The sequence below is a fragment of the Phaenicophaeus curvirostris genome, chromosome 23 (genome assembly GCF_032191515.1).
Source record: "Phaenicophaeus curvirostris isolate KB17595 chromosome 23, BPBGC_Pcur_1.0, whole genome shotgun sequence".
Lineage (NCBI taxonomy): Eukaryota > Metazoa > Chordata > Aves > Cuculiformes > Cuculidae > Phaenicophaeus > Phaenicophaeus curvirostris.
Window position 1 is genome coordinate 3,816,989 of NC_091414.1, and position 14,926 is coordinate 3,831,914.

The 14,926-nt window shown below is 53.3% G+C and overlaps 1 protein-coding gene across 1 annotated transcript; it reads right to left on the reverse strand.

Moving 5' to 3' along the window:
* Positions 1 to 305: 305 nt before the first annotated feature.
* TMEM222 (transmembrane protein 222) lies at positions 306 to 8,907 on the reverse strand. The gene is made up of 6 exons (XM_069875148.1): positions 8,773 to 8,907; positions 6,163 to 6,247; positions 5,346 to 5,377; positions 4,601 to 4,697; positions 4,317 to 4,447; positions 306 to 3,348 (listed from the first exon to the last, which is right to left on the reverse strand). The coding sequence occupies exons 1-6, from the start codon at positions 8,889 to 8,891 to the stop codon at positions 3,261 to 3,263; spliced, it is 552 nt and encodes a 183-aa protein (XP_069731249.1). The 5' UTR covers positions 8,892 to 8,907; the 3' UTR covers positions 306 to 3,260.
* Between the last annotated feature and the right edge of the window lie 6,019 nt (positions 8,908 to 14,926).

Here is a 14,926-nt window from a genome sequence, read left to right on the forward strand (position 1 = left end):
GCAAATCTCTGGCTTGGAGAAACCCAGCATGAAAGCCTGAAAACGCTTCCTGTGCTGCAGCAAAACCCTCTGCATCCCAACCCCCTCTTCCCAACAACAGCTCTGAAAACAGGGCTGAGTTTTGCCCTAGGGCAGAGCAAAGGGCAAGTTCCTAAAGTAAAAGGCACCAGAGCTTTGGGGTTTGGCTCCTGCACAGCCAGACATGCTGCCCTGGGGCAGGAGAAGGGCTGAAGCTCAGGGGGGCAGTAGGGATTCCAACCCCGCTCCTGGCTGGAAGGAGGAGAGTCTCAACAATGAGATGTGGCACTTGGGAGACATCCACAGAAATAAGTTTATTTCCCCTACCGTCGGGACTCTGAAACCACAGAAGCAGAGTTTAAATATTTACAAAGTAATCCAGCGCCCCGCAGAGATCAAGAGAACAAAGGATGAGGGTACGGAGGGCTCGTCCTAGACAAAGAGCAACGGCAACGCCGCGGAGCTCTGCAGCACAAGAACGTGCCATGGGGAGAGCACAAAACTGGAAGGTGAAGGACGGGGTGAACCTTAAATGTGGCTCTTCGAAGTGGTTACTACAAAGAAGCCAGTAGTGAGATGAAGGAAGCTACAAGGAGAGGATATTCCTTATCCACACACCCCTTCTGCCACCTTGCAGCGTAGGAAGACCCTAAATCCACAGAGCCCACCCTCCTCTCCCAGCACCTGACGTCTGCGGGCACCGTGCTTCACTGTGCGAGTACAGACAGCTCTGCGTGTCCAGCAGGGATGTGCAGGCTGGCTCTGTGGCACCTCAGCTTTGGGCCTTGCTCTCCCGTTAGCCGCGTTTCCTTCAGATGCCCAGAGCCATCTTCCATCTCCATGTGCGGAGGCAGATTGGCTGTTCAACCAGGACTAGGGTGAGAAGTCACCTTCTTTCCCCAGCAGCCAGTGCTCCATCCAACTATGAAGCCCATTTACTGCTCAGGATGAGCTTCCATTTGAAACCCAGATCCAATAAAAAGCATTAGGAGCAAATGATAAGGATTTGCACGGTGGGGAACGGCACTCAACATGTTTTCGGAAGTCCTAGGAGTGGGATCTGTGGCCAGCAGGTCCCAGCTTCCTCCAGCAACCTGAAGTCTTGGCTTTGGCAACGCGTGTATAGCTTATCGATAAAACACAGAATCAACGTGTGAGACAGGCCTACGAGTCTCTAGGTTATTGCTACTGCGTAAAACAGGTTGGCTTCAGCCCTGCGGCCAGGGAATCCGAATGCATCCATCTGAGAAATCACACCTAAATTAAAAGCAGAGGCAAAGGACTCATCTCTCCTGTTTGACTGGCTTCTCCTAGGGCACGTTAGCCAGCAGGCTCACCAGGCAGAGACGGCAGCGATGCGAGGCAGCTTGGTACAACACCGTCTTTTCATCGTAAGGTTCTCTTTGATCAAGATCTTGGCTTTCTATCAGCCCCAGGGCCAGCACCCTCCACACAGGCTTGAAATGACCATAAAGAGCAGACACCGATGACTATTGCAATTCTAGGTAGATGGGGAAGGGCGCTGAGGTCTGCACGCCTCCTCCATCCAGCCCCAAAAGGCCAGAACCCGATGACAGACACCTGGATGCGAGGGAGAAGGGAGAGGGGTAAGGGGATGTTTAACAGCAACCAAGGGAAAGGAGAAAATGCAGAAATTGAGAAGCCCAAAAGGAGTCCCCAAGCCTCCCACATGGCCGGAGGAGCTGGAAACGGATGGCAAGGCACACAGAGTGGGTCTGAGCCAGCAAGGTGACAGTGAACTCCCACAGGAAGCCACAGAGATGGCAAGCACTCGAAAAGAGCTTTCTTGCTGGCCACAGGCACTCCTTGAGGTTTAAATCCATCAAGTAGTGGAGTAGAGAGCTGGGCTTTCAAGGCATGAGTGGAAAAGTCACTCTCCTTCCCTGTGCGGTCGGAAGGATCTGCTCAACTGCACGTAAGTAACCCTTCCGCCACACTTATTCTGCAAAGCCACCTGGCTCAGAGCCCCAGAGAAAGCAGCATCTGCAGGCCAGAGCCTCGTCGAGCACAGACCCAGACCTCTCACCCTGGAAGAAGCTCTGGGTCTCATCCAAACTCACTTCCTGCCTAGCACTCAGAAGCAGACTCTTCCCCTACAACCCGTCCTGCACAATCCAGGGCTCAAAAGGGCCCTCAGCACCCCCAACACTGCCAAACCAGCATTTCTCACATCAAAGCCAGTCCTGCAAAGGTATTTTCCAGACCCTTCACCTCTTCTTTTAATCTCTCATGGCCCCAGCATGCTCAGGTCTCACAGATGCTTTCAAAATCCTAGTCTAAGCCTTCTGCCCCAGAAACAAGGACCTGTTGATGCTACCAGCTCTGCAGACTCAGGTAAGGAGCAACACAGGTATAAGGATCAAAGAAAAGTAAGCAGCTCGTGAGAAAGTGGCTTGTGAGAAGAATTAACAACAATTGTAGATATTCAGAGCGCAGGGAAAAGCAGGAAAGCTGCGTTTTCTCTGGCACAAACTAAAAGGGAGCAGACTCCCAGCTCTGCAACAGGCAGAGCTGAAATCACACAAATTGCCACGAGCCATTCCCAAGCCAGTCGATCGACTTTCCTGCCTTTCTGGGCTCACCAGCAGGACCAGGTAGATTTGTCCTGCCACAGAGCGTCCCTCAGGAGCGTCCCAACACCAACACCTTTCTGTCACGACCAGGGAGGCTGTCAGCAAGTGCTGCAACACTCCACACCTCCAGGAGGAACTCCACACCTCTACTGAAACACAGGCTACAGGACAGTCATGCAACAGGGAAACAACCTCTTTCTGGAGACGCAGGAAGGATCTGATGAAGTCTGCCAAGAAGAAGAAACCAGGTGATCAGAGAGAACCTTACAAGGTGTATCTGCTTGGGCTCCTGAAGCAGAAGGCAGGGTTTGCCTTGTGGCTTTTGACTTGGCACTGAAAGCAAAGGTGCCCACACTTCTCCTTTCCCAACTGAGTTTCTATCTACCAAACCAGAGAAAGGGAACACGTTCTGGGAGAGAGGAGGAGGCTTCAGGACCCCTGACACTGGGAGACACCGTTGACAAAACAGAACAAAAACAGAAGAAGAAGAAGAAGCCAGTTCCAGGAAACAAAGATGAGCTGTTACAATGGAGTGGAGTTGCCACCTTCCCCAGAAAACGCCTCCCAAAGTCCCATGCCTCCATCTCGCTGGATCAGTCACAGTTTCTTCCCTCGTGGGTCCATGGAATGGGGAGTTCACAGCTGTCATCACCGTAGATGAAGCGTCAGAACAACGGTCACGATCACCCCCAAGAAGAGGACAAAGGGAAGCCAGGTCTTCATGAATCCCCCTATGCTGCAAGATGGAAAAAAACAGGGAGGGTTTAAATGCAAGAAAAAAGGCAGAAAGAGACAAAAGAGAGAGGATGCGAGAATAAGTGGAGAAATCAGAGGGAGACAGATGCCCTCCTGACTCTTGTCCATTGCTGGCACTGCCACACATCACAACCCAGAGATTCAGTTAAAAATTAAGACTAAACCAGGTCCACAAATAACCGTATAATGAACAGTAGGGCTGGACTCTCCTTGCAGCTTAAATTCAAGCTGAAGACCAGCACATTTCATACTTGCATAGGCAGGAGTGGTGACAGGGGACAAAAAATGAAACCCTCTTACTGCAGACCTCGTTTCTGAGGGTGCTGGTGTATAGATAGCATGGACTACACTTGCCTACAAGTTGGCAGAGAAGCTCTTCCAGAACAGGGAAGACCAACAGAAGTGGAGCAACTCAAAAGCTTTCTGCAGGGCAGTCCTCACAGAATCTCCTCGTCAGGCACAAGGAGCTGAAATGAAGACAAAGTGCACTTTCTAGTAGGGAAAGCTTGGGGTTTCCCTCTCTGCTCAAGTTGGAAGCTCCATGCCAGCGGGAAATTTGACTAGTTTTTATGTCAAGAAGATTCAAGCAATGGAAGAAGAACCATAATCCTTGGAGACAAGCCATTCTGTGACCTTATGTTCTGACCCAGCCAAAAGACAACACAGAGCGAGATTTGATTCAGTTAGCATTCCCCAAATTCCAGGCACCCTATAATAGCTCCCAGATGCAGTATTTTGGGAGCAGCATCATCTGCTGGAACCCAGAAAGCAACCTTGATTCTCTCCCTAAGAGGCAGCAGGCAGCGACAGAAGCACCTACCAGCAACAGACACTCACGCTGTGAGGGAGGGATGTTTCTCCTTTCTCCAGAGCACAGTCAGAAGCTTTGTAAGGCTAGGAAGAAACAGAGCCCTTTGCCTGCTGAATCCAGGCTGCTCCTCCGCTCACCTTACGTATTTCCCATACAGGAGTGAGAAGAAGCAGAGTTTCACCATGTTCCAGGAGGTGCTGTTGTCATATCTCATCAAGTTTAAGGCCAGAGCCACGTGCGAATGGCAGTTATCACAGCAGAGGTTGTGCTGGAACACAGAAAGGGGCGCGGCGTTTGAAATCCTGTCCCTGAGGCTCCCCAGTGCTGCAGACCCACAGGTCCCACTCCCACAGAAAGGACCCAAACGCTGGGGGCAGAGATCCCTCCACACACAGACACGACATCGGCATCAGAACTTTACCATTCGGTGCTTGTACTCCTCCGAGGCATCGTGTACGGCCGTGTCCCAAGCATTGGGACCACTGGAGTAGACTTTGTTGGGATCCAGCTTCCAGTACCTAGAAGAAGAACAGATGCCTTTGCACGAATGCTGCACCTTCACAACTTCTTGCTCTTCCCAGCAGGAAGCTGCTAAAAATAGTAGGAGAAATCCAGTCCTTCTGGAGTCTGAAGCCAAGCTCCTCAAGACAAGTGTGTGCTACAGAGGGCAGCAGGAACTACTGCTCAGCACCCGAGGGAGAGAAACTGCTGGCCTCAGGGGCACAGACTTAACTCCAAACTGCTTCCACATCCTGTGGTGGGAAACATTCAGGCCACTCAAAACATGAGAGACACAAACTCCTCTCCTCCTTCCCAGAAAATCACTAATGGGATGCAAGCAACGACAGTTCATTAACACAGCACGGGCAGTATTTACTTGGAGCACTTGTCATTAACATGATCTTAAAGTGTTTGAGATTTTTTTTTTTATATATATATAAAGGCTCCATACAGCTTCAGTTATTAATACCATTACATTGCTGTCAGGCTCCTAGAAAGATTTAATTTAATGTGGTTTCTTGAAAAGCAGAGACAGAGCAGCCGTTTGCTTGAATGAGGGCATCTGAACAGCAAGGAAAGCAATATCGCAGCACGTCTGTCACCATGAATTAAAGGACATTGCAGGTCACTAGGTTAGTTTAATAAAAACCAACAAAAGCACTTACTTCACTGGCTTCCCAAATGCCATGTTGTCCTCCTACAAAAAAGGAAAAAGGTCTCAAGAGGACAAACCCACACAATATTTACAGCATGGCCCTCACTGGGAGGCCTCACAGCCCACAATGGTTTGCTGCCACACTGCTCAGCGGTCTCCAGACACTTATAAGTTTGTTTATCTGGATTTAGACTGTAACTGTTTTCGTACTCTCGTTCTGGACCGGATGACCTATAAGGTCCCTTCCAACCCAAAGCATTCTACGATTCTGGGCTTGAGTATGTCAATACTCTAGACATGGTGACATCATCTAGCTGTTTGGTGTATGTTCACCCTCCCTTTTCTGTTTTAACTGTAAACGTCTCGTTAACTCAGAGCTGTAAGCGTCCCAATCCACTAAGAGTGTTAATTATCCCAATTTAAAACTCCCTTACTTTCAAAACCCACCAGACTGTAAAGCAGTTTAAGAGACTGGTGCATACCTGATCTAAGCAGCACAACAGCGACAGGCATGCTTAGAAAGTGGAAGGCTTCTGGCACTCAGAATTAAGAGGATTTAAGTCCAAAGTTCCCAATTAAGAGTCTGGACTACAAGATTTTTTTTTTCCCTTCTGCTCAGCAAACCAAAGCAGCTACTGTCACATCCCCCAGACAAACTCCACTGGACAGCAGCTCACAAAGATCCACGGCTTTCAGAAAGACTTAAGCCATTACTTTGCAAAACTTTGAACTGTGAAAGACATGGGATGGCTCAGAGGTCCCCAGCGAAGGCGAGGAGCAGCCCAGGCACAGATCCTGCTTAAGCACCAGATACATCATGTACTTACTGAGACAAAATACGGCCCCGCAAAGTCCCGGATGACTCCAGTCGACGTGCAGATACCCATGTGGCCGATGATTGGGAAGAGCCATCTGCCGAGGGAACAAGGGAACCGTCAGGCTGAGGTATTTGCCCCCAAAATCGCATCAAGTACGTGCCAGGACACCACAGGAGCAGCTATAAAACCACTCACACAGCACCGGATGGACACAGTTAATGTGTAACACGCAACTGAGAGGTGAAAACGCAGAAGCCAACAACCAGGCAAAGACAAGGAATGAGGCAGAATAGGTCAAAGGAGAAGAAGAACAAGCAGAGAATATGCAAAGGAAGGACATGGGTTAGAGCAAGGCCAGAGGAGGCAACGGAGATGATCCAAGAGCTGTACAAGGGCAGGTTGAGAGAGGTGGCATTGTTCAACCTGGAGAAGAGAAGGTTCCAGGGAGACCTTAGAGCAGCTTCCAGGACTGAAAGGGGCTCCAGGAAAGCTGGGGAGGGGCTCTTGATCAGGGAGGGCAGAGACAGGATGAGGGGGAAGGGCTTTAAACTGGAAGGGGAAAGACTTAGATTAGGCATTAGGAAGAAATTTTTCACCATTACAGTGAGGAGGCCCTGGCCCCGGTTGCCCAGAGCCGTGGTGGCTGCCCCATCCCTGGAGGGGTTCAAGGCCAGGTTGGATGGGGCACTGTCACCTTCAAAAGACTGCACACTTCTTCCCTTTTTTAACTCCCCACTGACTTGCTTGAGCAGCTTCAAATCCAAGGACACAGGAAACTGAGGGAGAAACTGAAGCCATTATGCCATCTAACAGGAGATTGTGACAAATAACAAGACTGAAATTGCAGCTGCAAAATAAACTCAGCAAGAAGAAGCCATCGTCCATCAGAGGAATGAACCCACAAACATGGATGCCCAGTGGCTCTGGATTCTTCATCAGTGAAAAGGTGGAAAGCTTTAGAAAATCCTCCAGGGAAAGACTAAGGTGGAAATTTTAGGCAATCAAAAAGGAAAAGAGGTAAAACCCAAAGCTGGTTTGTGGCTGCATGTGAGACAGCCACAGGGAAGCTGCAGCTCCTCCTAGCCGAGGCGTTCCGGAGCCGCTCCCGATCCCAGCACGGAGCACGCCACATCTTCTACCTGACTCTCAGCTCTGGCTCAGTAAACATCATCACCTGACCTGAACCGGAGGGGAAGAGGAAGGCATAAAACCAAGCCCTAGTGTTCTCAGACAACCCCCAAAGCCACATGTTACAGCTTTTCATTTTCCCACGACCAAGAACCCCTCGAGTTCTCCTTGAAGCCTGCCTACGCTCAGCTGACAGGACTGGGAATGCAAATCGACTCCTAGCTCATTAGAAGCAAAGCGCAGAGGCTCTCCTCAAGGCATAAGGAGGTCTGGGATCCCAGGAGCCAAACCTTGGCTCCAGAAACATGAAAGGCATCCCACGTTCCACCGGCCGTCCTCCTCTCCCACTCCTGTAGAGACAAGCCTGCTTACCACCCAGCTCTGCCTGCGCTGCAGGGAAGGGAGAGCCCTGTCCCAGAGACAAAAAGACACCTACACAGGCTGTGAAGCAGCCAGGAAGCCGGTCCTGGGAGAGGGCAGGGGGGCGGGAGAAGCCAGCAGGGACTGGGAGGGTCTGGGAAAGGTTTGGGGATCCCGGGAGAGGTGAGAGGAGCCCTGGAAGAGGCCCAGGGGGCCCAAGAAAAGCTGCGGGGCCCAAGAGAGTCCAGGTGGGTGGGTGGGTGCCCCTGGGAGAGGCCAGAAGAGTCTCAGGAGAGGCAAGGTGGGGACCAAGAGAAGCCAAGGGATCTGGGAGAGTCAAGAGGAGGGGCAGGTTGTTCAAGAGAGGCTGGGAGAGCCCCAGAAGAGGTGAGCAGGGGTCCAAGAGAAGCCAAGGAGTCCTGCGAAAGGCCAGGGGGGTGGGAGGGAAGCCGAGAGAGTCCATGAGGGTCTGAAAAGATGTGAGGGGGGGTCTGAGAGAGGCTAGAGGGCCCAGGAGAGGCGAGGCTGGGGATACACACACCATGGAGCGAGGGCAGATGGGACAGGGGTGTGACACCAAGGGAGGGAGAGGAGGGGAGGAAAACAATGCTGAGAGGTTGGGAGAAGTGAGGAGGGGCAGGGCTGGCAAAGGCTCCAGGAAAAACGAAGGAGGAGAAGCCGGGATCAGCCCGGGGGGGACATCAAGAAAACCAGGGGAGGCTGGGGCGAGAGGGGGCGAGGTGGGAACAATGGGAGAAGGGAGGGGAGCCCAGGAAAGAAAGAGGGGGTAGGGGAGGTGAGGGAGGACACCGGGGGAGGCAAAGTAGGAGGCAGGGCGAAGGCGACGGGGCCCAGGGAGAGGCGAGGGGCTGAGGCGAGAGAAACTGGAGGAGGAGAGCGGGACAGAGCAGGGAGGGGACCGGGAGAGGCGAGGGTAGGGGATACGGGGAGAGGGCAAGCGAGGAGGAGGAAGGCTCGGGGGTCCCGGGAGAGGCAAAGGGGGGGTCTGAGAGAAGCCGAGGGGGCCAGGGCCTGGTGGAGGCCCCGGGAGAAAGGAGGGAAGGAGGGGGCGCTGGGGAAGGGACACCGGGAGGAGGGGGTGGGGGGGTCGGTTCCCGAAGCCGCGCTCACGTCAGGACGGGGATCGGGGTCCACACCACGCAGTACGGGAAGCGGCCGCGCTCCGCGTCCAGCCCGGCGCCGCCGCCGCTGCCCCCGAACTGCTTCATCTTCGCCTCCGCTTCCGCCATCGCCGGGGCCCGCCCTGCGCGCGCGCCGCGCTGACGTCACTTCCTGGAGACGCCGCGCGCGCTTCCGGTCACGGCCCGTAACCAGGAAGTCGCCGCCGCTGCCGCCACCGCCCTCCTCGTCCTCCTCCTCCTCCTCCTCCTTGGGGGTCGTGGGGTTCCCTCCTCGTCGGCGGGGCTCTCGCTCTCCTGGAGGATCCCCCGGTCCCTAGGGAAGCAGGAAACCCGCCTGGGGACCGGGAACCCCTCCCTGTGCTCCCCAGCGAGGCTCCTGCTCTTCCCACCGCTCTTTCCATCGGGATTCCTACTTCCCAGTGGGGTTTCCGCTCTTCCCATCACGGTTCCCACTCTTTCCACCCGGATTCCTACTTCTCAGTGGGGTTTCTTCTCTTCCCATCACGGTTCCCACTCTTTCCATCGGGATTCCTTCTTCCTAGGGAGTTTCCTGCTCTTCCCACCACAGTTCCCAGTCTTTCCATCCGGATTCCTTCTTCCCAGGGAGTTTCCTGCTCTTCCTATCACGGTTCCCACTCTTTCCATTGGGATTCCTACTTCTCAGTGGGGTTTCTGCTCTTCCCATCACGGTTCTCACTCTTTCCATTGGGATTCCTACTTCCCAGGGAGTTTCCTGCTTCTCAGTGTGGCTCCTGCTCTTCCCAGGGAGGTTCCTGCTTCTCAGGGGGTTTCCTGATCCCCAGCAGGATTCCTGCTTCCCAGAGAGGTTGTTGCTTCCCAGGAGGATTCCCGCTTCCCAGGAGGATTCCCACTTCCCAATGGGATTCCTGCTTTCCGGAGAGGTTCCTGTTCTTTCCAGTGGGGTTCCTGACCCTCCAGGCAGGAACCTTAACCTTTAAATACACCTTGCACAGATCTGCCGCGCAAACCGCAGCAGTGACTGCCTCCCAGTCGCTCTTCCCAGGGTCAGAGGCCAGGAGAGTCATTTTTTTGATGCACGGGCTGCACCTAGAGCCGTGGGACCAGCAGGTGAAGGAGGGGATTTGACCCCCTGCTCTGCTCTGGTGAGACCCCATCTGGAGCCCTGGGTCCAGTTCTAGAGTCCTCAGCACAGGGAGGACTTGGAGCTGTTGGAGTGAGGCCAGAGGAGGCCACGGAGATGATCCAAGGGCTGGAGAACCTCCTGTACGAGGACAGGCTGAGAGAGTTGGGGGTTTTCAGCGTGGAGAAGAGAAGGCTGCAGGGAGACCTTGAAGCAGCTTCCAGTGCTGAAAGGGGCTCCAGGAAAGCTGGGGAGGGGCTCTGGATCAGGGAGGGCAGGGACAGGATGAGGGGAACAGTTTTCAGCTGAAAGAGGGGAGATGGAGGTGAGCTCTTAGGAAGAAATGTTTTGCTGTGAGGGTGGGGAGGCCCTCACCCAGTTTGCCTGGAAAAGCCACAGCTGCCCCATCACTGGAGAGGTTCAAGGCCAGGTTGGATGGGGCTTGGAGCCCCTGATCCAGTGGGAGGTGTCCCTGCCCATGGCAGGGGTGGGACTGGATGGGCTTTGAGGTCCCTCTAACCCAACCCTGTCCATGATTCTGTGATTCCGGGAGCTGCCAGGCAGGAAGAGCCCCTGAGGGAAGCGTAAAAGCAGAAACGGGTGCCCTGGGGAGCAGACCTGGCACTGCCAGGGCAGGAACAGCACATACAAACCGAGAAGCAGGTTAGAAAAATAACAATCGCTTTATTAGGAACTTGAATTCAAACTACACGAGAAAGCTGAAGAAGAAAGATGTTTATTCCAGATTTCCACCCACCACAAACACACTCGGCAAAATACAGTGACGACTCGCTGAGGAAGAAGAGGGAGGATGGGGAGGTTCTGCCTGGTGTCCAAGCTCCCACTCTCCGTATTTTTCTGTGCTTTCCTTGGGAGTCGCTCCTTTCCTCCTCACACGGAGACCTTGAGCTGCCTTTCCCTTCAAGGCCCGCGGTTCCCAGCGCTCTCAGCACAAGAGGTTTATCCTAATAAAACAGTCTCGGCCCCTTCCTGCGCGGGGCTGGGCTCCTCGTCCTTCGGAGCTCCGGTACGCTGAGCGGAGGCAATCAGCACTCCGCTCACGGAAGGTGCTGGCTTTTCTTATTAGCAAACCCCATTAATTACTAAAGCCACGTTCCCAAGGGTCGCCACAAGCTCACAGCTTCCACATTGCTGCAATTCCTCTCCTTCATCCAAGCCTTCTTCCCTCTCCTTCACACTTTCTGCTTTCTCTGACCTGACTGTGCCCAACAATTAAGCTGAGCCCAACCTCCCGCATTTAGCAACGCGCTCTCTGTTCTGGGGACAGAAAAGCACTTACGTGCTCGCTCCATTTCAGACGAGGGAAGCTTCTGGGTGGAAAGCCTGGGAGACGGGTAACCTCTGCCTGCAGCAGAAGGATTAGCAGTTTGGAGTTGCCGGTGTGGCCGCAGGAAGCACTGGTTAACAGTCTAACGTAGAGGTGGGCTACCCGCCCTCGATACTAACACGTCAGGCTTGGACTCAACTAGCTTAGTAACGCACTGACAACTACAAACTGTCGCCTCGACAGAGATAATCTAGCACTCCACCCTAGTTCCTAGTCTAGAGGGTGTTTTAGGACAGGCTCTCCGAGCGGGAGAGCTGCTCCAGAAGCAGAGTTGTCCACCCTGTCAAGCTGCAGCGTGAGCAGTGGCTCAGCGTGACCTGTCACAGCGCCAGAGTGGATCAAGAGCCTGCGATCACGCTCCTCAAAATCTGACGGGGAGGGAATTCACACAGCAGTCTGGTTCCAAAAGAGAGAAAGCTGAGGAAATATGGACACTAGGGAGAGCAAAGCCATGCCTGATGCTTTGGTTTCTAACGAATACCGCCCGCTTTGGCCCTCAGAAGATGCACACAAGGGCTGGATGTGTTTCAGCGAACACTTTTTGTTCAGTGAAGGAAAAGACCGGCATTGATTTGCTCCGGGCTAACATAAATATCAGAGATGGTTAAAATGTATGAATAGGGGCCAATGTTCACATCGGCTAATGTGGTCCTGGCACGTCTGTCGGATTAGGCAATGGATTTGTTCTTCCTGCTGGTGTCTCGGAGGCCGCTAAGCAGCAGCACATCACCAGGGACCAGCGCCCTTGGCAAAGCCAGTGCTGCCTCGCCCCCTCCCCTGCCCAGATCAGATCCCCCAGTTTATTCCCTCTTGAACCAGGTGTGGGAAGGCAAACCCAGCTGCTGGAGCATAGGAAAAACACCATTCTCCCCAGGCTGGATTTAAAAAAAAACCAACAAAATCAATAGAGCCCTCCTGTACTGCACAGCCTTCTTTGTGTTTGTCAGGCGAGCAGAAGGGCTCTCCATCCCCAGCACTGCGCTGGCAGAGAACGGCTGAGCTGTAGCTGACAGCAGGGTCTTCCTAGTGACAACTGGAAAGCTGCTGCTGTTCTCCCGCTATTGATCTAAGCAGAATACAAAATACCTGAAGTCAGCAGGGAAAAATAGCTGCAGTTGGAAAAGAAACTGCAGGGGGGTAACTGGGAGGAGGGAGAGCAGGTAAGAAGTTCTCCATGCATAAAATTAAAGGCTGGGCTTCTTATTGCAGCTCTCTTGCCTGACTACAATGCTGGATCGATGGACGGAGCAGGAACGCTGCCATCCCTGTTTCTGCAATCTCTCATTTGATGAGAAACAAAAGGTTTCGCTCCCGCTCCTGCCAGCAAGTCGCCACCGATGGCTCCTCTCACCCGTTGGCAGCAGCTCTACCTCCCGTCGGCCCACAGGACAAGGTCTCTGCCTGCTCGCCGCAGGTGCCAGCGCATCCCTCGCACCCTGGAGCCTTGCAGAGAGGAGAGCCTGGCTGCTCTGGGAAGGAGCAACCCAGTCCACACACCAGTTTGGGCTTGTCCACCAGCATGGAGCTCGGCCTGGAAGGGCTGCGGTCACCTCCCCTTCCTACCCCAGCTCATCCCTGAGCCTGAAAGCAGCAGGCACCCAGCCAGCCTCCTGTTCAGTAAGCAGCTTCCTTGGGAACCTTCCCTGTTGTGACAGCTCAAACATTTCAGGGACTGCCAGAACCAAACCACTCAAGGAAGAGATCCCCTCCCCCTTCTGACATTGACAACCGAGGCGGCAGGAGGCAACACCGCGTGCGGGAGCCGATGGAAAATGTCACCCAGGCGCAGGCTGATGGAGGACACCCCAGCGTCCTTACCTCGCCCCAGAGGTGAGGCTGGGCTGGGTGGCTTCGCCTTTTTTGTTTTTTCCCTTTCCCATGGTCTGTGCCTGCTGCAATCTGACAGCCTCTAATCGCTCAGCGTGAACCAGAAACGTCACTCGCATCTGTATTGATGATGGTGCTACTCACGAGCGCAAGAACAGACGCCGGCTCCGCCACCCGCCCCACCAAGCAACCCCCTAAGCTCTCGCACTCCTCAGCTTTCACCTTCAGGGCTTTCCTGCTCCCCTCGGTCACTTGGAAGCTGCATTTCCTTCTCTCTTCAACTGACAGAATCAATCTACAGGGCAACTTTCCAGTTTAAAGGGAAAGCCACCAGTTTCTCAGGGACATCGGGACAAGTTGGAAGAACTCAAAGAGCCAAGCGTGGGTCACGCCAATCTCTTGGCTATGAAATGCACAGAGGCACCCACCTTCTCTCCTTTCCAACCCTGGTGGAATTCCCCATCAAGCTACGAGGAACGTAACAGGCAGAGGACTGAATCCCTCACTGCAGCAGCACCAAGCAGTTTCCTGACATCCTGCTCCCATTTTGCTCAGACAGGAGCCATCTTGAGCCCTTTCCAGGTCTGTTCCTGGCGCTGCCGACAGCTACAGCGGAGAAAAGTGAGCACATCAGCAGCGCTGCAATCGTTCCTCTCCCACCTCAACCCATTTCCCTTATCCAAATTACAGATAAAACTCATTTTCTGGGTCCTTCTAGTCATTTCCACCCATCATTCAACCGCTCAGCTTTCCCTTCCATGTTTCCTCTTTTATCCAACCACTCAGTCCAAGATCTGACCTAATTAGCTGATTGCCAATTCCAGCTGTGGATGCACATTGCTTTGTTAGAGCAGAGCTGTCTTCAAGCAATAATTTACATCAGGCAGGATTTGAAATGAAGAGGCCTCCAAAAGGCCTCCAGCTGAAAGGTATCCAACAGGAATTTGTAAGGGAAGAGTTCAAATGGGTTCTGAAAAGAACAGGCTGGTTTTCTACCTCTTTTTAAAGACCTGGCATTCCACAGCTTGGAGGGCAGGGAAGTGTTTGGGAGGTTTTGCAGCAGGAGCCCAGAGGAGAAAGCATGTTTGTGAGACCTTTTAGCAAGGGATCATCTCTGGGTCCAAACGTTGATGTCCAACACACCACGCTGAGTGTGAGACACTTTAAGGCAATGAGCGTGCTGCTTCTGAAACATCTTGGTCAGTAACACAGTGACCTGGGGCTCTGCTTCCAGGGCAAGAGGCTGGTTAAGAAAAGCTTAAAGGCAAGGATGGACTGTTTTCCCTAGTCAGCTTTGTCACCCCCTCGCTCACCTCCAACTCTTGGCTTCAGCAGGGACTCATAGAGCATTTTATCAACTTTACCCCCCACCCTGACACAGCCAGATCAGAGAAACCTACTCCATCGCAGCATCAGTAAACTTTCTGCAAGATGTGTGTGTTGCTCCTTCTCCTTCCCAGCAACCCAGGCTCCCGTTCTCATCCTCACCCAACCAGGACTCTATTCCACAGTTCCGTGGCTGCAGCTTTAGCTCTAAACCAAGCTGGAAATGAACTATGCTCCCAAACATGGCTCCAGCCCTTGCTTCACCGAGGGATCTGAGCTCCCACACCTGGATAAACCAACATCGGCACTGATGCAGGAGCCACCACAGCTCACGAGCCCATGTTTTGGGCTCCCCAGTCTCCTCCCCACTCAAGTTTACTGGGATTTCCATTCTCTGGGAAGAACAACCAGCCCTACCCAACTACCCTCTACCCACCCTCGTCCACTTCCACCCACCCTCATCCACTTCCACTGAGGAGAAAGGTAGAACAAAGCCAGAACACCCCCCTACACCCAACAAAATGACACCAAAGAAAGAAC

What these genes read in the sequence shown, in the direction of transcription:
- TMEM222 (XM_069875148.1), bottom strand. Translation starts at nt 8,891, where the DNA reads ATGGCGGAAGCGGAGGCGAAGATGAAGCAGTTCGGGGGCAGCGGCGGC. An exon ending in CGGGGCCGTATTTTGTCTCA is followed by an intron (nt 5,378 to 6,162) that starts GTAAGTACATGA and finishes CCTTTTTTGTAG; the next exon opens with GAGGACAACATGGCATTTGG. An exon ending in AGGAGTACAAGCACCGAATG is followed by an intron (nt 4,448 to 4,600) that starts GTAAAGTTCTGA and finishes TCTGTGTTCCAG; the next exon opens with CACAACCTCTGCTGTGATAA.